Source organism: Podarcis gaigeae, assembly GCF_964106915.1.
Source record: "Podarcis gaigeae genome assembly, chromosome: 7".
Lineage (NCBI taxonomy): Eukaryota > Metazoa > Chordata > Lepidosauria > Squamata > Lacertidae > Podarcis > Podarcis gaigeae.
In genome coordinates, this window is record NC_139683.1 from 65,962,795 (window position 1) to 65,988,927 (window position 26,133).

The 26,133-nt window shown below is 49.0% G+C and overlaps 1 protein-coding gene across 1 annotated transcript; it reads left to right on the top strand.

The window, feature by feature from the left end:
- The first annotated feature begins 8,568 nt into the window (after positions 1 to 8,568).
- On the top strand, positions 8,569 to 21,019 carry FOXF2 (forkhead box F2). The gene is made up of 2 exons (XM_083748751.1): positions 8,569 to 9,783; positions 18,993 to 21,019. The coding sequence occupies exons 1-2, from the start codon at positions 8,823 to 8,825 to the stop codon at positions 19,160 to 19,162; spliced, it is 1,131 nt and encodes a 376-aa protein (XP_083604877.1). The 5' UTR covers positions 8,569 to 8,822; the 3' UTR covers positions 19,163 to 21,019.
- Positions 21,020 to 26,133: the final 5,114 nt, after the last annotated feature.

The following is a 26,133-nucleotide window of genomic DNA, read 5'->3' on the forward strand; positions in this document are numbered from 1 at the left end:
AGCAATCGGCTGAAGAGAATCCGAGCGGTTTACATGTTGCACGTGTGAACGAGATGGGCGCTCTTTCTCGTGCGCTCCTTGCGTGCAGACTGGAGCAGTTATGTTTGACCCTTCTCAGAAGTTATATCTGAGCCGCCCTCCTTCCTCTTTGCCCAGCCTCTCTCCTACCACCGCCGCCCCATGAGCGGCTCCAGGAGCGGCCCGTTTCCTTGCACAGGCCTTGAAGCGGAAAACAGTGCGAGATTCACCCCGTGTAAAAACAGTGCCTCGAAAGGACGGGAACAGCAGCAACTAGCGGCTGCCTGCAAGGTGGCCTGCGGGCAAAGGGAAAACTAAGAAACTCCTTCTCAGCAGGCCGAAGGGAAAAAAAGGTCTGAAAAGCAGAGCTACAGCCAGGCTAGAGAGTGAAAGTTGATGAACTTCGCCCACTTTCTTAGAAGCCCATCCCAAACATGAAAACTAAACCAACCAGTGGCGTAGCGTGGGTTGTCAGCACCCGGGGCAAGGCAAGTAATTTGCGCCCCCTAACCCTACCCCCCAGATGTTGCGCCAGGTGCGGCTGGCCCCCCCTGCACCCCCCACGCTATGCCACTGAAACCAACCACCAAGGTCAAAATTCATGCACTGTTGAAGCAAACGAAAAAGGGGACCCGGCAACTACTGGACTACAACTCCCGTCAACCCTAACCATATACCATGTGGGTAGCTGAGGCTCATGGGAACTGGAGTCCAACTACATGTGGAGAGCAATGCAAACGATTCCACGCTGGGTGCTTTAATCTTGTTCCACACCTGCATTCCACACCGGCTACTGAACAGATTGAAATTCCAGCATTACCCAGCCATGCATGCACTGAAGGGCTATGGATCTTGGAATTCATAGAATCACAGATTTGGAAGGGACCCTGAGGGTCATCTAGTTCAACCCCCTGCAATGCAGGAATTTCAACACAAGGTCCCCCATCAGAATTGAAACCCTATCGTCCCTGCTTAGTAGTATCAAACCACTTTAAACAGTCATAGTAAAGGGACCCCTGACCGTGGCCAACTCTGGGGTTGCGGTGCTCATCTCACTTTACTGGCCAAGGGAGCCAGCATACAGCTTCCAGGTCATGTAGCCAGCATGACTAAGCTGCTTCTGGCAAACCAGAGCAGCGCACGGAAACGCTGTTTACCTTCCCGCTAGAGTGGTACCTATTTATCTATTTGCTCTTTGACGTGCTTTCGAACTGCTAGGTTGGCAGGAGCAGGGACCGAGCAAGGGGGCTCACCCCATCGTGGGGATTCGAACCACAGACCTTCTGATCGGCAAGTCCTAAGCTCTGTGGCTTAAGCCACAGTGCCACCTGTGTTCCATAAAATAGTCATGGTTAAACCCACATAGAATCCTGGGAAGTCTAGCTTGTTAAGGGTTCGGAGAGTTGTTAGAGACCCAGTTCTCCTCACAGAGCTACAATTCTCAGAGTGGTTTAACAACCCCAGTTCCCAGGGAACTCTGGGAACTGGACTAGATGACCCTTCCAATTCTATGATTCCATCACTCTGATAGTCCCTTTGGAAACTAGTCTCTGCCCAATCAGCTAACAATCCCCTCTTAATTCAGTCCCTTAAGAATTCCCTGAAGCGCCCATCTTCATTTTATTACATTTTTCCTGTGCAATCCGTCACACACTTAGATGGATGATCGATGGGACTTCAGTTAACACCCAGGAAGCTTTAGCGTTACTCCCCTCGCCCTCACACCCACCCCAGGAAAACCAATATGCCCAAATTATTAACCCTCTCTATAGGAGTGCTCCTCGGCCTGTTCAAGGGCTTAAGGGCGTTGAATCCAGACCCATAGAGATCCTAGCAATCTGCAGCGCGCAGGAAGAGGACTAGCTGGCTATAAAAAGCTGCAGGCCTGGGACATAACGCCTTTGCAGAACGGAAGAGCTATCCAAATAAACAGGGCGAAGGGGACGCAAAAGGTCCCGCAGAAGAGGCGGCAGTGGGGGGAAGACGGACGAAACCTCCCCCTTCAGACCCTTCTCTCTTCCCCGCCCAGTACCTTCAACCTTCCTTCGGAGCGGCAGAGCACTGTGTCCTTTTACTCCCCTTCCGACGTTTCAAAGGCAGAGTAGAAGCAAAGGAGGCTTTGGTTCATACAGTATTGGCTTTCCTTAAGTTCGCCTGGTTGTTTCCCTAAACAAGCACACCATTCAGCATCATCCGCGTCACTTTAGGCCCATATTGCAGATGGGAAAGTTGAGGCACTCCCTTGCGACCCACTTGCCCCACCTGAAGCAAGCCAACTTTCTTGTAGCTCATTTGCTCATCTTCATCTCTGCTCAACCTTCCTTTTCTCTACCCCCCTCCCCACCCCCCAGCCAACCCCCTCGGTCTCTTCCCACACCCACTGCCCACATTTATACTGTAACCTCATCGGAGCAGGGACCTTTCTTTCCTTGCGTTCCTACGTGAAGTGGCGTAGTGGTGAAACAACAGCCCGTTGTGTCAGAAATGCCATTGTTGATGTTCACTTGCAACCTAACCCCTCAAATTCTCTAGGTTTTACTCCATGCCGCTACTTTGCTGTTCCACTTGCAGAAGAAGGGTTCTGTGAAACCAGAAAGCTTCCAAACGCAAGAAGTCGGACAAGCTGCGCCGTTTTTACTTAATCTGGACGCCTCTGCAGATCTTGGTTATATATTTGAAGAATAAATTCCCTTAAGAGGGGATTTGACTGCAGCTTCAGCCTCGGATTTTAAGCCAGAGGCGCTTCTTTTCTATAGAATCTGAAGAAGAGAGAGCGTTAGAGAAAGTAAAGAAGGAAACTGAGGCACAGGAGAGAGGGGGAGGGAGAAAGAGAGAGGGAGGGAGGAAGAGAGAGACTTCCCTCGTCTGCTGGCTGTTCCTATTTGACTCTTATTTTTCCCACCGTCGGTTTCGTCTTTTATTTATGTAGCTCCCCAGATGCGGAGGCTTAGCATGTTCTGGACAAGAAATTGAAACCCGCAATAATGAAGCGATTTCCTAGAAAGGAGGGCGGCGGTTGTATAGAGAACAACAATATCTGAGTAACCAAATCAGCCCCCAAGTTTCATTTCCGCCTGTTCTGCTCAAACAAACCATTTTGGCTTTCTCCAAAGGCGGGATCAAGCTCGAACGCGAGACACCCAACCCAAACAAACGCCGCCCGGGCTCCTGGTTAATCAGAAGCGCTTGAAAGCGATCCCGGCGTCATCACCGGCGAGGGCGCAGCGACAAATTGCTCTTCGGAAGAGTCCCTTATGCTTGACTGCAATGGCAAGTCCAGGAGAGAGAGAGAGAGAGAGAGAGAAAGAAAGGGGGGGGGGGTCGGAGAGGGAGACACAGAAACACTCGCACACATTTGCAAGGAAGGGAAAGATCTCCTCAATAATCAGCGCTCGATATCCTGTTGGTAATGCGCCTTCTAGATCGCCTCATTGACCTTTTTCTCCTTTTCTGCAAAGAGACAGGAACAGGGGTGCCAACCTGAATAAAATATTAGGGGGTCAGGTAAGCCCCGCCCCACATAACCGATCACATGACGCGGTGCGCGCACAGTATTTGAAAGGCAGTGCCCATCAACTTTTGGGAGGCCAGGCACCTCAAATATTTTAGGGGGGGGGACTGAGGGACCTTGGCCGCAGAAGTTGGCTCCTCTGGACTGGAAGATAGATGGGTGGCTGCTGTATGTGGTCCGTTTTGTAGGAGCAGGTTTAGCAGCTGCTCATAAGTAGGTTTGCTGCGAAGAGCTCAGGATTGGTGTTGCCAGATCTTACGCTTACTTGAAGTAAGCAGCGCTGGCTGCAATCGGCTTACTTCCAGGTAGGTTTGTACAGTACACAGTATTTAGGATTGTAGCCAGCAAAGTAAATATCAAATAAGTCCTGTGGAACTCATAGCCAGTTGCTCCTTCTAATGTCTCGGTCCTGAACCGGTTTTCTCAGATGACCCTCTAGGTTTAGCCATACTCTTGGTTTCTCCGCACACAAACACACACTCTCCACTACTTCTGCAAGTTACTTGCTCCAATTTTAAATCCCACTGAATTGAGTGGGTCTTACTTCGAGTAAACAGTCGTAGGTTTGTGCTTTGAGCAGCGTTGACTTGGAAAGAAAGGCGAAGAACTGGTCACAAAATCAAACTCCCCCCCTTGTTGTTGTTTTTTACTTCGGGTGACATTAATTCGGAATAAACATGGATACTCTCCGTGCAGCATCTCTTAGAATCTCCCCCCACCTCTCCATGCATTAAAAGGATGAGAGTAAATGTGTTTCTTTCGTCGTTCTTCAACCACCAAGAGTAGAAAGGGATTGTTAAAACTGCGTGGGGGCCACCGCGTCCCAAGAACACCCAGACCGTTAACACTCTTACAGGAAATTGGAAACAATGGGCGTTACCCAAATAAATGCCTTTGTGACTGGGGTTCCCGGAGTCAGCTCCTTTACGCGCTTCCAAATTGGTTTCCTTCCATGGACGTTTGCACTGATCTCAGGATCGAGCCCCTCCCCATAGATAATATGAGAGAGAGAGAGTTTACAAAGAAATCACTATTGTACTAAGCTTATGGACCTTCTGCTTTTTGCTTGACTCAACACAGCGATAGGGACAGTTAAAATAACGTTAGCATTTGGCGAAGGAGCGATCTCAGAATCGTAGCTCCTATGAGGTCCTCTGTGTTCCACCCATTGGTCGCAAGGGCTGAATTTCCCACATCCCCGTGAGAATAAATCTTTGTTGTTGGAGCCCGAGTAAGTTAACAGCACAAGCCAGATGCACGTTTACACAGAAGTAAAGTTCCCTGGGTTCAGTGAGGCTTACTCCCTTGTACGTTTGTCTAAGAGAGAGCCTCTTTAAGCAATATAACACCATCACTGTGTTGGGTGCTTGAGAGAGAATCTAGAAGCACGGGTCTATGCCCCTAGGAGCTTACAATCTAAAATCTTGGCACTGCAGGGTGAAATACCACAGAGGGAAGAGGTGGCAATGAAACAGAGCAGCCAGGAAAGGGATATGCGCTCGTCACAAGTCCTTGTTGCAGAAAATCACTATGCTATGTCCTGATTCTGCTTTTTAAAGACCACCGAGCTGAACTTTCGAGCGTCGCCCTCTGAACAATATGCAGCTGGAAAGAAATTTGTCTGCGCAAGATTGTGGCGCAATTTCAGGGCGAATGCCTCCCTTCTGGTGAACCTTTTCGGGGATTTGAGATGCCCTTTGCCAAGGAAGCGATCCGTTGAAGCAAAGGGTCACCGCAGGGAGGAGGAAGGAACTCAGATGTCATTCACGCGTCAGGCTCGGGGAAGCACAGTGTTGTTGCAAAGGGGGAATGTTTGGAACTTGGTGGCGTTTGGAAGCCTCTGGAGGCATCAACCACGGTGGTGGCTCCCGTGCGTTGTGGGAACCAAGGACGCGCCCCCCCGTTCCTCCTCCTCTTCCTCCTCTTCCCCCAGGCTGCAAGGTCAACAATTCCTAGTGACAGCACAAGATTTCCCCCCTCCCACTAGTCCCAGTCCTGTCCACAACTCTCACCAAAAAAAGACACCGGTCTTGAGCTTAAATTGTGTCGTAAACATTGTCGAGCTTAGTCATGTTTTCTTAGCTGATTTTCAGGTACAATCAAGCCATTTTCGGGCCCTCTTCCCAGGGACGGAGCGAGGGTGATCTGGAGGAAGCTGTCGACGCCTGTTCAGTTAATTTAGCTTTGCTTTGTCTAATTACTGGCGGAGCTTAGGGAAAAGGAGCCCGGCTCAGGGCGGTAAGCTGACACTTGGGCTCGGTGGGTGGTATAAGCCAGGCAGAGGGTTGATGGAAAAAGCCTGCTTCCACTCAGCTCCAGGTCACTGTCTGAGACCAGCCGCCCCTCCTCTTCCCTCCTCCAACCACCCCCCACCCCCGCCTGCTCCCTCCCGCCTCCACCCAAGGCAGCTCAGCAAAGCGCCACCAACGCTGAGGGTCTCCTTCTCACCGAGGTGGTGGCGGCGGACCTGGGTCTGGGCTGTACCACTTCGGACTGCACGGGGGGTTGGGCAGAATAGTCTCCACGCTCCCTTCCAAAGTCCCAAATATCGTCCCCCATGGAAAGCTGACATAGCAGAAAGCGAGTAAGGCTAAACTAACCGAGGACCAGGTTTTTGTTGTTTTTTTAGATGTAGGATCTATCTATATCTATATCTATATCTATATCTCTATATCTATATCTATATCTATATCTATATCTATATCTATATCTATATCTATATCTATATCTATATCTATATACCTATCTATCTATATCATCTATCTATTTAAAGGGTCCTTTTCTTTTTCTGGATGAGTTTTCCATCATTTGACTCAATTTAACACAAGACAAGACAAGAAAAAGTTTGCCCCCCTCGCTAGGACTGAGAGATCCAGTTCTCCAGGCGCAAGGCTTTGGAACAATACTTTCCCATTTCCTCGCTGCTATTATTATTATTATTATTATTATTATCATCATCATCATCATCATCATCATTATTTCCCTTTGAGAATCAAGACAGAGAAACAGTGTGGGCTTTGAAGCTAGGATTCCATTTCTCGGACCACTGGGCCGGACAGTTGCCATCAGGACTCAGCTTTCCCAATCTGTAAAATGTGGCTTAAAAAGTGACTATTACGCCATCTAAGTGCGTTGCTCTGAAGACAAGCACTCTATTAGCACTGTGGGTAAACTTCGGTGTCCGCTGCCTCTGTGCTGGGGTGGGGGTGGGGCAACAAGCTACTATGGAGTTGATAATCCGCAATGGCTAGAATTATAGACTTCTATTCCACGAATGAATTCCTTAACCAAACCCCAACATGAGCAGAGGACATGGTTTCTTCCTGGAAATCAGTTTGAGCGGCATTTCTCCACCCCCCCAGCCCGTCCCTCACATACAGATTCCCCCCTCTCTGTAAATTACCAGACTACCAGCAGCGCTGCAATCTCAGCATTCCTATACAAAGGTATCAGAAGAGTAGAGGAAGGGAGTCACGGGCAGAGATCTGACTGACCTCTTGCGGCACCGGGCTCTGGGTGTACTCTTGAGCAAGCTCTCAGTCTCCTGTCTGTGAAATGGGACCAGCTGAGCCCGACCTCCCAGGCTTGTTATGAGAAACAACCAAGGTCGGATTTGCAAAATCAAAAGTGCTTTAAAGAAATGTTAAGAACGGAAATCAAGCTGACTTCACTTTCTGATGTTGGAAGGGAAAGTAATGTACTTAGGTGCTGCTGCAAAAAGCCCTCTTGGGCTTCTCGAGCATGTCAGGGTTTTTGATGTTTTTTGGGGGGTTTTCGATTAGGACCCGGATGTGCTGCTGCGCATTTTTACTGTATAAACTAGTACTGACGCCTCCTTTGATGCGGGTGTACACGCGTGTCCAAGTGTGGGGCCACTAGGACATAGGGAGGACGCGAGAGCGGGCTCCTTGGATGGCGGTGTTTGACCATATCTGTGTATAGTACATCTAAATTCCTGGGTCGAGCTGCCACCCTGCAGTCCTGGTTTTTGCTGAAGCCACTGGCAAAAATAAAATAAAAATGTCATTGGCTTTTCAAAAGGGCTACGGTTGCACACTTAATTAAATGCAGTAGCCAGAGCAATCAATAGGAATTCCTTCCAAGGAAATGTTTTGGGACTAAATCCTATTGATTCATATGGTTTCTACTTTTCCTTAAATGTGCAAGCTAACCTACTGGAAAGGCAAGGAGATGTGCTTAGCGGTTTCGACCCAAAGACCTAAATTAGTTGGGTTTACCACACACACACACACACACACACACACACACACACACAGTCCTGGAATGACGCATTCGCTCTCACTTTGGCACAATCTGTTACGGAGAATTGAAGACACCTAACTTGATGCAATCGATTAGAAGCTACTTGCAAACTTAATATTTGACTGTGTTATTGCATATGCAGGGAATGTTTCTGGGGGGTGGGGTATATGGGTACTGTTATGCGTGTTTTTCAGAAACTAAAAAATAAATAAATGGGTTTGTGCTTTTTTCAATAGTGCGATTCTTTCTGGTCGCAAAAATCCCCGAGCATTCTTTTGAGCTAGCCGAGATCTCTGGCAGTTATCCTGGTAGGAGTTAGGAAAGGAGCCACACCACCCGCGCATTACCTTCGGGGTCTGGTGCTGAGCGTGCGCTGCGAGGCTTAGCAACTGTCTCAGGGCAAGCGTGATGGATGGTATAATTGCGTGTAGCGAGGATGGCAGCCAGAGAGATCTGGAGCCTCTGCGGGCAGCTCGCAGGACTGGAGCGGGGGGCGGGGCGGGTGGACAGAGGCCAGCTGGAGCGGAGGAGCTGCGCCCTTTCGGGCCCCCCTCCCCTTCGCTCCTCTATTCCCCCAGGCTGATTTTTTGGATAGACTCAATGGGAAAGGAGATTTCGGGGAGGAGGGAGGGGGAAGTTCCTCCAGCAGGCGACAGATTTAAAGTCCCGATAGGCGTCCGCGGATTCTGTTTGGCTGCGCTGCCTTTACGCAAAAGCGGCGAGGGGTTTCGCTGGATTTCCTCTTCTTTAAAGGCTTCAGGATGGCCACCAGGTGGGGGGCAGAGAGCCGAGGCGGAGAGCTGGAGAGAACTGTAGGCTCCTGAGTCGGGGGAGCGGGGGAGGAGGAGGAGGAGGGGGGTCAGAGAGGGGAAAGAGGGAGGGAGGGAGCGCTGGGCTTGTGTGAAACAGAAGAGAGGCAGACAGACGGAGAAGAAGAGAAAGGGAGGCTTGCGCAGGGAAGGAGGGAGGGAGGGATGCTCAGGGACCGCTTCCAGATCGCCGAGGAGGTGGCCCAGGAGGAGCAGCTTCCATGAGCTCCGAGATCGGGGCCCCGGTGCCTCGCAGCCCGGCCTTGATGAGCCAGCAGCCGCCTCCGCCGCCCTCCGCGCTGGAGTCGTCCAGCAACGGCAGCAGCAGCAACAGCAGCGCTTCAGCGTCCGCGCCGTCGAAAGCCAAGAAAGCCAGCTCGGGGCTGAGGCGCCCGGAGAAGCCTCCGTATTCCTATATTGCGCTTATCGTCATGGCTATCCAGAGCTCGCCGTCGAAGCGGCTGACGCTGAGCGAGATCTACCAGTTCCTGCAGGCGCGCTTCCCCTTCTTCCGCGGCGCTTACCAGGGCTGGAAGAATTCGGTGCGCCACAACCTGTCGCTCAACGAGTGCTTCATCAAGCTGCCCAAAGGGCTGGGCCGGCCCGGGAAGGGCCACTACTGGACCATCGACCCGGCCAGCGAGTTCATGTTCGAGGAAGGCTCCTTCCGACGGCGCCCCAGGGGCTTCCGAAGGAAATGCCAGGCGCTCAAGCCCACCATGTACCACCGCATGGTGAACGGCCTGGGCTTCCTCCCGCAGGGCTTCGACTTCCAAGCGCCCCCCGCCGCCCCCTTGGGCTGCCACCCCAACGGCTACAACCCCCTGGACGTGATGCAGGCCGGCGCCTACGAGGCGCACCACGTCCCACACATGTCTCCCAACCCGGGCTCCACTTACATGGCCAGCTGCCCGGTGCCTTCCAACGGCGGCGCCGACTACGGCCCCGACAGCAGCAGCAGCCCCGTGCCCTCATCGCCCGCCATGGCCAGCGCCATCGAGTGCCACTCGCCCTACGGCAGCCCCGCGGGACACTGGACCTCCTCGGCTGCCTCGCCCTATCTCAAGCAGCAGGCCCTGCCGCCGCCCACCCCCGCAGCCCCCACGGGCATCCACTCCGGAGTGGCCTCCTACTCGCTGGAGCAGAGCTACTTGCACCAAAACGGCAGGGAAGACCTCTCAGGTACCAAAGGCGACCCGCCCCCACCTCCACCTCCCCAAACTCACAGGCGCTCACCCTTCCACACCTTTGCCCACCTCACGAGTAAGCCGAATGGGGTCCTCCAGCTTCTTTTGAAATAGGAAATCAGCCTGTTGACATGATAGATAGATAGATGATAGATAGATTAGATAGATAGATAGATAGATAGATAGATAGATAGATAGATAGATATAGAGATAGATAGATAGATAGATAGATAGATAGATAGATAGATAGATAGATAGATAGAGATAGATAGATAGATAGATAGATAGATAGATAGATAGATAGATAGATGATAGATAGATAGATGATAGATATAGATAGATAGATAGATAGATAGATAGATAGATAGATAGATAGAGATATAGATGATAGATAGATAGATGATAGATAGATAGATAGATAGATAGATAGATGATAGATAGATAGATGATAGATAGATAGATAGATAGATAGATAGATAGATAGATAGATAGATAGATATAGATGATAGAGATAGATAGATGATAGATAGATGATAGATAGATGATAGATAGATAGATAGATAGATAGATAGATAGATAGAGATAGATAGATAGATAGATAGATAGATAGATAGATAGATGATAGATAGATACTCCGCAGATACCCATAACTTGAGCAAAGGAAGCTTTGGGCTCAGTTCTTAAGCATGTTCCGGCAGAAGTAATAATATTTTATTGTAAACAGGCAGATCTAGTTCTGGTCATTTCTATTTACAACTTATGGTAATCTATTTAAGAGCTGGTTGATCTTCTTAATCGCCCACAGCTCCAGCCTCGCTCCCACTGGAGGATTTCACTGCCACTAACTTGACTGGTTTGAGATCCTACAGGCGTGATGCTAAGAGCACAATCTCCTGGGAGTAAATGCCATGCAAATAACATTTTAAAAAAAGGATTCAGTTGCAAATGGCTCTGTCTGCTGGGCACGGAACGCGCACTGACACCATCCAGCAACTGGTGCGGATGTGACCCCCACACTCCATAGGATGGGTCGCATCCCGTGGGGATTGCAACTGGTTGCAATAAAGCTAGACTAGAGCTTGATCGGGGCCATTCTGTTGAAAGTGCATTATTTGGGCTTCTAAACCTGGGAGGCAAGAGCGAGGTACGCAGGTTAGGGATCCAGCCGACGGTTGACAGTCAGCAAACAAGCTGGCTTGAAAATAATATATTTGGATGAAATCAAGGAGAACATAGAAGTGAGGCTCTTTAAACCAACCTTTTTGGACTTGCAAGCAAGCCAGGGATGATAAGACGCTGCCCCCCCCCCTTCCCAAATACATATGCACACTTCCAGAGTAAGCGGGGGGCCCATCTCCTTTAGAAACTGTGGGCGTAGAATCAGGAGTGGCAATTGTTTCTGTGAATTAATCTTGAGCATTGAGATGTGATCCCGTCCACACTTACTTGGAAGTAAGGGCCGCTGGAACCAATGGGATTTATTCCAAGTGGAAGTTGTTTAGATAGGACGGCTTGTTAACGTCTCAGTTCATTACGGTAGTGAAAGCTTCGATCTACAGAGGTTGTAAATACTTTTTTTGTAATGTGCCCAAGATGTTGGAGAGGAAGGTGCGGAAGGCGCTAGCTCGGTTTCTGAAAGCGAAACCCTGCACAAGAAAGTGACTAGATATTTCAAGAATACCGAGTGGCTGCGATCTTGAGCGCACCTACTTAGAATTAAGTGCCAAACACGGTTTTGGATCGGAATATTAGAGGGCGCCCAGCGTGGCGTCTGGGCGCATCACGCTCACTTAGATGGTCAGCTGAGAACGACCCTCTTCATGTTTAATGTGTGTATTATATATGTATATATCTCGATAGATGTAGGTTAGATGGGGGGGGGGGTTTCCTAGAGGAATAACCTGCGACCTCCAAAACCGTAGGTAGGGTGTTGTTGTTTTTTAATTAAAAAAAGAACACCTCTTCGCGGGGAAGGCGGGCGATTGCGAAGAGACTGGAAATAAATCCCTTCGCTCGCTCAGGTTAAAGTTGTAGCTGTCAGATAACGCTGCCTCAATAACAAGCCCCGATGCTGGGTCTCCTCGGTGTTTTCTCTGAAAACACCAGCTTTGACGTGAGAAAACAAAAGCTGCTTCCAGGGGGGAAAATAGACCTATTGTTCAGAGAGAAGTAGAGCAGCAATTCGGGAGGGCTGGGATGGGGGGGGGGGGACTCGTAGGAGAGAGATATATGACTTTTTATCCCACCCACCCCCTCACCCGTTCACCCAAAGAATATAGCCGCAGGACATCCTCCTGACTGTGTCTTAGTAAAGCCAGGCTCAATTTGTTAAACAGAATGCCAGAGATCAACGTAAACTACAAATAGATTATTTTTACTTCGCTGCCTTATTGATAATCATCTTATTTAAATTCGAATCTCAATCATAGCGCCCAGTCGCTGGCTCGGCACTGCAACTGAGTCACGATTAGGATTATTAGCTCGAGATTAACAATTTAGCCAAACAACTCCCCCACCCCTCTAAAATACCGGCGGCTGCAATTCGAAGTCCATATGTAGCCCACGTTTAGGCATGTTTACTCAGCAGTAAGTCCCCATCGTGTTCAATGGAGCTTACTGTCTGTGTAGGATTGCAGCTTTTAGTTTGGAATTCGCTTCACTGAACGAAGTGGGCCTTACTCCCGAGGAAGTATGCCTAAGATGGCCTTTTTAAAGAATATGGTTGCAACCCTAAATAATAAATATGCTCGTCGTATGGTTATGTGGTTAGAATTTGGGAAGCCTTCAATTTAATAGGACTTACTGGCGAGTAAGTATGATTAGGATCGCGCTCGAAGAGCACATCCTGGTTTTTCTTTCTTTTCTTTTCTTTCTTTCTTTCTCCGGCGTGGTATGATAGATAGATAGATAGATAGATAGATAGATAGATAGATAGATAGATAGATAGATAGATATAGATAGATTAGATAGATAGATCCAGCCACAGTTACGCACTTTTACTTCCCATTGACTTCAACGGGGATGTTAGACACGTGCTTTTAAATCTCTCCCGGCGAAATCCGCGGGGAAAGGGCTTTTACTTTGGCTGGATCGTGTCCGTTTTAAATAAACCGAAGCGCCTGGCGAGCATGACATACCACAGCTTCTTTCCTGCAAGTTTCTTTAAAAAACAAAACAAAAAACCTTTTCTCAGCCCTGATGATAGCGAAGAAAACATAACAAATCTCAAAAAAGGGTCTCATTACCACAGCGGGAGCAAAAGAAAAAGAAAAAATACCCTGGAGGTTTATAGCCATCTAATTGAAAAAGAGGGAGAAATATTATCTGAATACAGCCTGAGGGATGAGGCTGGGGGCGGTAAATCTATTCGGATTTTCTTTCAAACCGCAAAAAAAAAGGTGCTGGCGTGAGACTCAGACCCGTTTCTATAACTGGAAGGAACTGCTCTGTTGTTGTTTTTCTCTCTTGGTAGTACGTTGCTTTTTATAGGAGAAAAAAAAATCTTAAAAAAAGAAAATAAGACTCTTTAGGAAATCTGGGTGGAAGAGAGCGAGAGAGCTGCGAGTGTAAGGCATCGAAATGGGTAAAAGATGTTGGGCTCTTACGGAGGAAATTTTCCAAATAGCCCTTTTAAACGTGGGTCTCGGAGGTTAACTAAACAAAGACAGTCTGGGCTGGACCACACCGAAGGGGATTGGAGCTTGACTTAACCCAGATGAGAGCGAGGTCTTGTTCAATTTTATGGGAATTTCAACAAGTAACAAATACAGACGACCTTGTCCATTGCTTCGCTTTGCTTGTCGGCGACCTGCTGTCAATCATCTGCTGAGCCCAACTCTCCATCTCTCTCCCCCCCCCCCACTAGCGCCCCCTCCCTCTCCAAATCACCTTCCTTTTTAGCTTGGGATTTGGGGAAAGAAAGAAAAAACCAGAACCCTTCCCTTGTGGAAATGATTCCAGAAGGATCTCTGGAAGTTTTTTTTGTTTTTTAAACGAGAAGAAGGATGGTGAGGGTTGCATGAAACCGAGGTAACGATAAGAAGGGAACTTAGATACAGAATTTGGTTTTACGGAGTGGCCTTTAATTTTATTTTTACACCTTGATTCTGACTCTAAACACAGCCCCGCCATTGGCTTTAATGGGCTGGAGGCTGGGCGTAGGAGAAGTTCCGCCGAGTGTAAATGGGACTTTAACTGGACAGTAATGGATTGGGGTAAAGGAAGATAGTAATTTAAAAGCACATCGTTTCCCTCCGTAGCCTCGTGCAGTTTCCGCATCTAAATCCACCCTTCTTTAAAATGCCCATTTCCTGGATTTTAAAGGACTGCATTCTTTCTCAGAATTATCCAACCGCTTTCTGAACCCAACACGCTGGATCGGAAGAAATCTTTTGCTTCTGCCTCAGGATTATTTCCCGCTAAACATTTGGCAGTTTTGATAAACGCTATTCCCATGCCTGGGGAGTAGAGGTCGAGGAAGCCGGATCCACAGTGGCACCACGTCTCAAACAGTGATAATCCTATGCATGGATGCGTATCTACCTCGAAGTAGGTCTCAGGATTCCAACCCTAGCCGAAACTGCCAGCTCCAAGTAGTGCTCAGGTGTTTCAAAAACTCAATAACTGGTTAGGCAGGGATTTCTGCTATTACTTTGGGCTTCTTGGATCCCGCTGAGGAGAAGGTGATCGAAGCACCTTAAAAATGTGCAGGATAGTATAGGCCTAAGGAAGCTTCGCTGATGCTTCTCAATCAACCAAGCCAGCTATACCGATGTAGGCTCTTCAGAGTCAATGGGACTACTCTAAAATAAGCAGGCTGCCAATGGGAAACAGGAGAGTTTCTTAAATCTCATCCAGATTTTTTTTTTTAAAAAAAGGTTTAATCTTAAGGAAGTGGGGAAGGAAACCCAGAAATATTTTTGAAGTATTTTTTTTTAAGCATGTTTAGTTGGGGAACAATATGCTATATAAATCCAGCTCCAGTGAAAAAAAACTGCTATGAAACATAAACAGGGAAAGAGAAAGAAAGAAGGTTGCAAGCGCGTTTCCTGGGAAGTAGAGAAATCATAGGCATATTTTGTGGGAGGGAAAGTTTTCCCAGTTCAAGGAGACACTTCAGCAGGGATTGGGGAACCGGTGTGGCCTTTCAAGTGTAGTAGGACTCCAAGTCCCATCAGCCTCAGCGGGAATGCTGGATGGTCAGGTGAGCTGGGGCTGATGGGGTCCAGCAGCAGCTCTTCCTCACGCCAACATCGCCTCTCCAAGCGAGCCTTGGACCCCAACATTGCAATCGATGCGATTGGGGAGTTCGGTGAAAGCGTGCATCGCAGGAGTATATGAGACTGGAGGACACAAAATCAGGCCAGGAAATCTCAGCTCCCCTCCCTCAACCCGGTCCTCGCCTGCTAGAAGTAACCTTCATTGATTTGCAATGAAAGTCCTTCGAGTAACTGCTGCCGGGATCGGCGCCTGCTTCCTGTCAGCCCAGTGGCATTTAGCAACCGAGAAAATGTGTTTAGGATCAGGATCTTAAACGAACCCGCTGCTTTGAAACCCTGGCAGGGAAAGCAATCGAGGACCTAAGGTCTCCGCCCCGCCCGGAATACCAGGCGCTGCGGAGCCGCTTGTTTATGAGCTGACAGCGCTGTAACGTCGGTCCCCAATTGATTTTTATCGGTCAATAAAGCCCCATCAAATCATGCACGGTTTAGTGCCGAGGAGATGCTAAATCCCGGCCTCTCCTGAGCCTCCCTCCCGCTCTCCCCTTAGAAGGGCCGAGCAAGATTGGAAACAGAAGTCGCTTCTCTCGGAGGCTTAGAGGCGAACGGAGCAGGAGGAGGGAGAGGAGGAGGAGGAGGGAGGCGGACATTTTTCGCACACTGTTAAACCAAAGCGAACTGATTGAATCAGAGCTGCAATAAAGCGCGCCGGTTTCATTAGGAGCATACCAGGCAGGTTATTAGAAAGACGGAGGAAATCCAGCGAAATAACCGCTTTTACCAAAGGGACCGCTCCGGGGTGAGCAAAGGGGCAGACGAGAGAGAGAGAGAGAGAGAGAGAGAGAGAGAGAGAGAGAGAGAGAGAGAGAGACCCTCTACCTATTACTCCGCACAGCCCCCTGGGTCAAAAGTGAAGCAGGCGTTGAACCGGAGACTGAGAAAATTCAGCAAGGAGCTTCTCCACTTTCCCTCTCGATGGGAGTCCTTTGCCCAACTGCTCAGCTAAAACAACTTTGGAAAAAGAGGAGTTATGCAGAGCGGTATTGATCCGTAGCCCTTCTTTCCAGACCCCCGCAGTCTTTTGCATCAGTTGGGGACGACCAGAGAGAAAGGGAACGGTCAAGTCTACCTCTTTGCAGCCCCAGAAACTAGAGCCCCGATTGGCAGACAGAGCTATCCAAACCGGTTCCTGAACAGGAAGGGAAGGAGGAAGAAAAAGAAACTTATTTGTTTATTACGTTTTTACCGCATCTTTTTCTCCAAGGAGCCCGAGGGGGCGTCCGTGGTCCTCCTCCTGCTCATTTAACCCCACAAACCAACCCTGTGAGGTAGGTTAGGCTGGGAGGCGGTGTCGTGAGTCGCCCCGGGTCACCCAGTGAGCTTCCTGGCCAAGTGAGGATTTGCACGCTGGTCTCTCCCACGCCCTAGTCCAGCGCCCTAACCGCTACACCATACTGCTTTTCTGAAGATGCCCCGGGGGGCTGCTCTTCATTTCCAGGCCACGGGCAGATTGCCCTGTTGAGCCCACTCGTTGCGGGGGGAAAGTTCCTGCCGCTGGCTGGGAAGCAATGGAGAACGGCTCTGGTATTTCCCAAAACACTTCGATGCCCAACAGCACTCCTGGGTGGAAGGGAAGACTCCCCGGGTCTGGCCACCTCGACCTGACCGCTGCGGCCGGATCCACCTTGTGGCTGTAACCGCTCCATGTAAACGAACCCAGATCTTACAGTCCAGGTGTCACACTCTGCGCCAGCGCGGTTTCCAAGCCGCTTTGGTCAAGAGTCGCCCTGTCGGTTCCTTGAAGGGGCTTATTAAAAAGATTTCAGAAATAAAACAAGCAGGTTGTAAACTGAAATGGGGCATCCCACTGGGTCTTCCGCGGGAGATGCTCAAGATCCGGATTGCATTCAGTCAGCTAAACAAGAGCACTTCGGTGAAACTAGGATGTGGGCTTGAGCCTCTGTTGCTGCGCGGAGCCAGCGACGGGCATGGAGGATGCGCAACCGCGTCCATGCGCATCAAATTGCGCACATCAAGCTGGTGCGAGCAGATCCGTCGCTGCAAAAGTTTTGGGCCGATAATCATGGCAGGGATTTTTCTGCCTTTTAGTTGGCCGAGATTCGGGAGATCTCCTTGAGATAAATGGCTCAGATGCTTAACAGGATTTCGCGCAGCGGCCTCTGTGGAGTCGGTGATCTCAGGCTCCCCGGTCATTGCTTTGCTATCAATAAGGGCTGCATTAGAAGCACCATAGGATAAGATTCTGCCGTGATCTAACCACCTCAACATAGACCACAATCCAAGATTAACCTTAACAAGGGAAACACAAAACAACTCAGGGCAGTTATCATGGGGTTTGGGCAGAGGTGAGTCAGAATCGCGAGAGGTCCACTGAGTCCCATAGGTTCTGAAACTTCCTCTCTCAGAGGGTGGGAGGCTCTTTCCACAAAACTTTCTCCGAATCCCGCATTTTGACACGCACTTGCGAATAATAGCAGGAGCTGGAAACTTTCAGCCCTTACTGTAGCTTTTACTGAGGACCGTAACATTGTGCTTCACTGTAATGCCAAATGGTTCACGTTGCTTTCTATGCTTTCTATGTTGTGAACCACCTGTGCTAACGATAGCTGAAAGGCGGTCGACGGGTGCCGCAAACAAGTCCAGCTGGGTAGATTATGCTCTGTCCCTAATTTCTGGGTCAGTATTTATCCCCTGATAAGGGGGAGCGAGGCGGGAGGACCGCTGGGTCTGGACGCTGACTATGGAAAAAGAAGCTCAATTGAAAATCGAAGTGCTTTACTTTAAAGTCAATTGTGTCGTTAGGATCAGGATCTTAATTCATTCGGAGTTCCACATTCCCTTTTTCACTGAACTGATCCTACAGGCCCAGAATACCTAGGTGTGGAAAAATCGAGGGAAACGGGACAGTGATCCAGTTATTGGAGACTGCAGTCTCAGTCACACTAACCAGGCAGTAAGTCTTCTCAAAATAGTTGGGACTTACTTCGGACTAAACGTCCGTAGGATTGCACTGTGAGAAGTCCTGGAGGCAGTTTGGCGTCCTGCGCGCTTGTGGGCTGATCGGACGCCAAAGTCAGGAGAGACATATTTAGGCCCCAAACCTTTGGCTTAAAGTGAGATGCGTTGTGAATAGGCATAGTTTGGGCAGCGACAGCCGCGATGGATCTGTAGGTCCGCCGCACAGCATTTAGAACATTTAAAAAGGAGAATAAAAATAAACAAATTAGGCTTTGATTGCCTCTATGAGGAAAGCCGGGACGCGGGTGGCGCTGTGGGTTAAAGCCTCAGCGCCTAGGGCTTGCCGATCGAAAGGTCGGTGGTTCGAATCCCCGCTGCGGGGTGCGCTCCCGTTGCTCGGTCCCAGCGCCTGCCAACCTAGCAGTTCGAAAGCACCCCCGGGTGCAAGTAGATAAATAGGGACCGCTTACCAGCGGGAAGGTAAACGGCGTTTCCGTGTGCGGCTCTGGCTCACCAGATGCAGCGATGTCACGCTGGCCACGTGACCCGGAAGTGTCTCCGGACAGCGCTGGCCCCTGGCCTCTTGAGTGAGATGGGCGCACAACCCCAGAGTCTGGCAAGACTGGCCCGTACGGGCAGGGGTACCTTTACCTTTACCTTTTTATGAGGAAAGCCAGCTATGCGGCTTCCTCTCCCTTGCAGACTTGCCTTCTTCTGGCTATCAATATAGTTACTATTGCAGTCCGCCTTCTTTCCAAGGCGCTCGAGGCGGCTTACATTCCTGCTATCCACTGCGGGGATCATGGGAGTTGTAGGCCAAAAACATATGGAGGGCCGAGTTTGAGGAAGCCTGACCTAGGCAGTGGGGATTTTGAAGTCACACCCTTTAACCCTTTGACCACCCCACCCGCCCAGTCACGCCCCTCAGCTAACCTCCCTGCCTTCTCCAGGGGAACCTTTTGAGCTGTTCTGTGGACTCGCTCGCTTTTTCTCGCTTCCTCCGCAGTGGGGCTGCCTCGCTACCAGCACCACCCGTCCCCGGTGTGCGACAGGAAGGATTTCGTCCTCAACTTCAACGGCATCTCTTCCTTCCACCCGTCGGCCAGCGGCTCCTATTACCACCATCACCACCACCATCAAAGCGTCTGCCAAGACATCAAGCCCTGTGTGATGTGAACAATGACCTTGGGAGCTGGATTGAAAGGAGAAGATTGGGGAGGTTGGGGTGGGAGCGAGAGAGAGAGGTCCAAAGACTTCACCCAAAAGATCACACGCAGCGGGAGGACTCGCGCGGATCGAGCCCAGAGGTCCACGCCCAGCTGCGCGAGCTTCCCTTTGTAAGTACAGTGCGCCAGTCACTTAAGGAAAGCCGCGTAAGGGCCGGACGCCCGGTTGGATACGCGCGCTCCTTTTCCGCGGGATCCTAAACCTCTCCTACTGAGTTCACAGCAGGCCTGCACGTGTTCCCTGCGAAGTAAGCCCGGCTGCGTCCAGTGGGGCTTCCCAAGCGTGCAGGATCAGCAACTCTAGCCCAACAGAAACGTGCGCAATGTTGCAGCTCCATCCTAGAGCGCCAGAATGTGAAACTAAATCCCACCGACTTCAGCTAGGAAGGGGGACAGGTGGGGGGGAGGGGGCGATTCGAGGCATACTTCCTCAGAAGTAAATCCCATAGAGTCCAATGGTTCGATGCGTATAGGATGGCAGTCTTAGCCTTGAACAAATCCGCAAGAGGGAGAGGACTGCGATCCTAGACATACACCCGCATCTAGGATGGAAAGGTGGGCTGTAGGGCAGGAAAGCTTATAGCCATGATGATACTAATTAATAAATAAACACCAGTCTTTAAGGTGTCAAGTGTACGTTATATATAGGACACAGCCTTAAGCCTCAGTGAACCCAAGGAGACTTTCCTCTGAAGAAAGCATACTTAGGATCGCGCTGCGTACAACTCAAGCTATAGGGAATGGGCTCCTGTTTGCTTTGTGTGTTTGGATGAAAGGGCAGAAGGTGGTCGCTGCAGCGTCAGGCAGGTTCAGAATCAATTGGGCGCATTCCTTTGATAGCCAGTATTTTAAAGAAGTGAAGCAGAAGGCTAGTTCATATACATATAGTTACATTTTTAAGAAAAACAAAAATAAAGGCAACTGCGGTTGGAATCTGCCAGCTTTTCAATTACACAGAAATTGGGGGGGGGGGGGAGAGAGAAGAGAGATGTCCCCTTTTTTATGCCTGATGTCCGTGCAACACAGAAAAAAATCTGCATTCACTGAGTTCGCCTACTTCATCATCCGAATAAAGCACTTTCGTTTTGAGTCCTGCTTCATTTCAGCTGGAGAGATCTAAGCATGTCAGGGCATTGCAGCACAAGGTAGGCTTCGATTCTGCACGTGTTTACCTGGGAGCACGTGCCATTGGACTCCACGGGGCTTACTCCCGAGTAGAAATATATGGGGTTGCACCGTGAAGTCTTTGCGCCGCTGAGATTACCTTCCGAGTAAGATACGTAGGTTCGCGATCACACTCTCCTATTGAAGTCAGCGTTGTCTGTCACAGAATCGTACCTCTAGCTTTTGAAAATGCAGATTTATTATTCCCTAGTGTCAGCAGAACCATTGTTTTGCGGGATGCTGTTTCAGCAGCACCAGCCAGTATTAACAAACCTTGTTTTAAAATTTGGAGAGGGTGTGTGCTTGTGCGTGGTTGTGTCAATTCCAAGAAAGCCCCCAGATTTTGTTTGTTTGTGTTTTGTTTTCCAATATTGCAACAATACCACGTTTGGGGTTTAGTTTATTTCCTTTCTTGCTTTCTTTTTTTTTACTTTTTTTAAAAAAGTGTTTATATCACAGTCTTTTAAAATAATTATTTGGAATAAATCTCGTGTATACTCACACACTATCGCTTTTAAACCGGAGAGTATAATTTGCACTTATGTATAACGTTTGTCAAAATATTGTGATGTACAAACTTGTTGGGGTGGGTTTCTTGTTGATGTGTGTGGTGTGTTTCCCCCCAATAAAATGTATATGGCCAGCGCGCATTTTCCTTTTCCTCGGCATGCTAAACTCCTCGGTTCTTATAGCGAATTGTAACAGGAAAAGGAGCGTGCATCTCGCTCCTTAAAGGAAAGGCGGGAATCCGGAGGCGGATCCAGCGGGCGCGGTGACTTCGAGGTGTGTTTTTGTTTTCCGTGGAACGGGACCAGAATTACTTCGCTTGCGGGCTGCAGCGTTGAACAGAGGAAACACCCCGTCTATACCCAACGCTTGGTATAGTTTGTCTATTTTTGACATTTTCCCCCCTTTAGAAGAGAAACGTATTGGGGGAAGACAAAGTATTAAAAATCTCAGATTAAAAAAAATCAAACCGAGTATCCTTTCCTTTCAGGACTTTGATTTTACCTCCCACTCCACCTTCAACAAGTGTTTACACACAGAAAGAATCCAGAAACAACCCATCAGACTCCTCTTTGCATTCAGTAGACAAAGAATTAAAGCGAGTTATTTCCTCCCCTTTTAAAGGAAGACAAATTTGTCTTCGGGTTTGGGAGTTTAGCGTCCGCCAGAGTAAATGGAAGAAAATGCTGAAACCATTATCTGTTTACCTGGGCTTTTCTTTTCTCTTTTAGCACTTTAGGAAGTTGCCGCCCTTCCAAAAAGTGCAGCTCTGTATGTACCGGTACTTCTTGAACTGCAGTTAGGCAATTTTAGACTTGGGGAGTGAATGGCCGCGTGTGAACGTCGGGGGGCCAGCGCTCTTTAGATGCGAACTTGCTTTAGTTGGAAACGTGGCAAGCCAAGGGTTTGGGGGCTCTCCTGCTGTCTGGGGGTCCTGTACCTCTGCCCCAAAGTCCTGCCTGGACGGCACTACTGATCGCGCGCGCTCTGTGCGCCAGAGAGAGTGTCCAAAAGTCCGCTTCCAAAAAGTGAAGGACATTGCGTCCGGAGGTGCCCACCTTTCTGTCCGCTTGCAAATCCACGGAGCCTGGGGCCCAGGTGAGGCCTCGGTAGGAAGGTGCAGCTCCCCAAACCCAAGTGCTCGGGATTCACGAAGCGATGGCATTTAAATTGCTGCCTCCACTTCCAAGGGAACAGCATAATCTGTCATGGACGCTTTAGTTGATTCTATATGATTCTATAACTCATCTATTGGGCATTCGCCAACGCTGGGTTAAATGCGCGTGAACCGTCGGTTTAAGCAGGGAGATCGACGTAACTTACTTGCCGGGTTTCCTCCCTGGAGATAGAGCCTACCTTAGCTTCAAAAATTAGATTTTAAATAAATTCCTAAAAGCCACGTCTCTGGTGCTGAAATGGAACTCCAGCGCATGACAGGGAAGTTTCTTGTGTATTTTGTTTTTAATATTGCATTTTTATGTTGTGAACCGCCCTGAGATTTACGAATGAAAGGCGGCTTACAAATTTAACTAATCATAGTAAATAAATAAATACTCCTGAGGGGCAGGTGCTGGAGACAGGTAACAGGGAAGAGCTGTTGCCTGCTTGTGAGCATCTCAGGGGCATCGGAAAGAGGATATTGGACGAGATCATGACCTGCAAGTTAGGAGGACATCCATGCAGCTGAACGCATCGCTAGAGAATCGATACCTGGCAGCAGTGATGCAGTTAAGGCGATTTTAGACCCTGAGCTTATTGCTCTGAAGCTGTATGTGTGTTAATTCCTTCCAATACGTGTTAAGCCAGCCCTGCTGCATATGGGGGTGGGGTGAAGGGGGGGCTGGGCTTCTGCCCCCCCCCAAAGTCCCGCCCTGCTGCTGCTGGTGGCATCACTGCACCCCATCCCTCACCAATGGGACTGACTTTCCCATCCGACTGTCCGGAGTTCGAATCCCAGTCCTTGCAAGACAACAGGAACTGCACTCTGAAATTAAGTGTCATTGATTTCAGTCAAACCGACGGCTTCCTCCTAGAACAGAAGCTCTTCCTCAAGGAGCAAGGAAAAATGCATTCCCCGCACCCCACATTTTCTGGAATTCTCAAGCAGCCCCTGAAATGGGATAGGGGGACGCGCTGTTTCAGCGTCCAGCTCTCCTTCTCTGCCTTAGGATCGGGCGCAACTGCGGGTTTCTCGCCCGAATCACAGCTCTGAAAGCACCTCGCGCTCCTTTCCAGTGGATTGCACGCCCGGGAGGATCTTTGTCCTCAGCCTAATGGGAAACCACCAGATCCCTTGATTCACCAGCGGGACTTACTTCCAAAGGTCTCAAGTAGATGCGCTGCTGGCTGCGCGAAAGGGGGTTTGGAGCGGTTCCCGATGGGCTGGAGGTGCAGGCCTGATCCTCCCGCTCAGAAGCCAGCCAACCCTTGATTTTATGCAAGCTTTTCTCGTGCATAACAACCATGCCCTAAAAATAAAAATAAAAAACCCAGCAGCTTCCTATTTAAAATGGGGCACCCCATCGATCTTGCATTTCCAAACAATAAAGCAGGGAGTGGATTTGTGCAAAATCTTTTTTCTTTTTTTTTAACTCTTCCTTTTCATATTCATATTCAAGAACGCTGCATCTTGGATTTTCTCGGGGGCCTGCTGTACATTATAAAGTCAGTTTCAGAGTACGATTCGACCACAGTGCTGTGTTTACATTCTTTTCAAGGCAAGCCTGCATGGACGTAATTTATAACCTAAACACTCGAACGTAACTTGTTTATATAGAGAATGACAAGACCTCAAAGACCGAAAAACTGAATTTGTCCAACTGAGAGCTCCAGCGAGGCTCCACTGCCCCCTAGTGGGCAGACAGAACTTTGGGAAGGAGTTTTTCTTTTAAAAAAATAAAATCTTAGCTGTGCAGTTAGTTTATCTGTCCAGCAGGCAAGAGCAATTGAAGTCAGGGGAACTTAACTCCCAGGAAATTAGGCACAGGATGAGCCAGAGAGATAAAGGGATCCATTTCACTAGATCCCTTTCTCAGAGAGTCATTTCTCTTGCAAAACCTGTATACCGACTTTGGACCACAAAGTTGCTCCCAGTTGTTTTTATGGGCAGATCTCATTTCTCCTCCCAGATAGAGATCCAAAGTACCAGGTGCTGCAGATAGTATCCCGGCACTCCTCTCTGAGAGCTGGTGGCAGCAAAAGGGGGGGGCTGCTGGAGGAACAGATGTGCCTCGCGGGGTTCTTCCCACTTCACCAGTGTTTCTGCGGCTACGGCTGCTCTGAGCAAATGTTATCGATGGCTCTCAGCCCTTAGCCCTCTCGGAGGCCGTGGCTGTTGCAGGAACTGGGGGTTAAGTGATGTATAAAGTTCTCTCCCCAGTCCTCCTGCTGGTGTTGCTTCCTCCCAGGTCCACACCAGTGGCCAAGAGGAACAAGCTCTGCGTTCCCAACAGGCCTGGCAATCATGTGTGTGGCTTTTTATGAAACAAACTAGCAGGCACAAGGAGGGCAGTTGTTCTGGAGAATGGAGAATGCAAGGCAGCAGGGAGAGGTTTAGATTTTCCATCTTTTCTGAGACTGGACATTCTCACACCCAACAGCTGCGGCTGCCGGCTTTGCACCTCTGAAAAGCGTTGGTGGTCATGGAGGGCAAAGGTTCTTCAGAGTGTGGTATGTTTGAGGAATTCAGTTTCTTCAAATCCTTATGCAAAGGTAGACCTAATCGCAACTACCTCCAAGATGTGTGGCTCGACATGAGATGATGCTTTCGATTCTGGCACCTCTCCGAATTTTGCAATACAGTTCCTGGCTCAGAAATACCATATTTTTTGCTCTATAAGACTGACTTTTTCCCTCCTAAAAAGTAAGGGGAAATGTGTGTGCATCTTATGGAGAGAATGCAGGCTGCACAGCTATCCCAGAAGCCAGAACAGCAAGAGGGATTGCTGCTTTCACTGCACAGCGATCCCTCTTGCTGTTCTGGTTTCTGAGATTCAGAATATTTTTTTCTCTTGTTTTCCTCCTCCAAAAACTAGGTGCGTCTTGTGGTCTGGTGCGTCTTACAGAGCGAAAAATACGGTATGTATTTCACGGCGAAGCACCTTTCAGAAGTGTACTTCGAAACAAAGCTATGCATCTCACTGTGAATTTTGGTGCAGATATGGATGGGTCGCTCCATTTTTTGGAACCATCTGCCCAGGCCAACAAACTTAAGGACTTCACTTAAACTTACAATAGCAAAAGTGTACACCTTAACACTATATACAGAACACCACTCCAGAAGGGAAAGAGAAAGAGAAACCCAGGCTCCTTCTGGCCTCTTATTATAGTCAGCATGACCTTGAAGAAGAGCTAACAGAACCAGTTTAAGCCAGTTGTACTCAGCTTCTCTGAAGGAATAACCCAAACATCAGGAACCTTCTGCTTGTTTCTTTCACATAGAGAAGCTTCCAGAAGCCTCTTGAATTAATTCGAATAGGAAAGATACACATCAGATCAATACTTTCTGTACTAAGAAATACAAACTGACACAAGCATCTCAGCTGCTGCTGCTGCTGCTGCTGCTCTAAATAGATGGTGTCAGTGGCTCCCAGTCTTTAAATCTCCCAGAGACAAATGGCTGTTAGAGGCACAGGGAAGCAGAGACATAAGAAATCCTTTCCTTTCCATAGCCTTCTTGGTGGTGGTTGCAAAGGAGAGTCCTGGGACTGCAGAAGGTAGGAAGCTGCCCCATTTCAAGTCAGACCCATGTTCCATCTAGAACAGTATTGTCTCCACGGACTGGCAGAGGCTCTCCTGGGCTTCAGGGAGGAATCTTTCCCAGACGGAAAGGACCTTGAGCTTCATCTAGTTCAACGCCCTGCAATGCAAGTATATGCATCTGTCCCTTATGGGGTGCAAACATACAACCTGGGATTATCAGCACAAGAAGAAACATAGTAATAGTCAGGTTAACACGCAAGTAGGATTTGAAATGTAATCAGCAGTAAAACAATTTAAATATTAAGTTAGGATGGAGAGGGATGATAGGTTTAATATGTAGCAGGATAAGGGGAAACAAGGAAACCATGGAATAGTGGATCAGAAGTTTGCATTTGTTAAAAACATTGGGAGAAACCAAATATGTTATGACCATATTTTTCCATGTGTACAGTCATGCCTTGGGTTGCGAACGCTGCGGGTTGTATGTTTTCAGGATATGGACCGCGCCAAACCCAGAAGTACCTGAACAGGTTACTTCTGGGTTTTGGT

What these genes read in the sequence shown, in the direction of transcription:
- FOXF2 (XM_083748751.1), top strand. Translation starts at nt 8,823, where the DNA reads ATGAGCTCCGAGATCGGGGCCCCGGTGCCTCGCAGCCCGGCCTTGATG. An exon ending in CGGCAGGGAAGACCTCTCAG is followed by an intron (nt 9,784 to 18,992) that starts GTACCAAAGGCG and finishes CTTCCTCCGCAG; the next exon opens with TGGGGCTGCCTCGCTACCAG.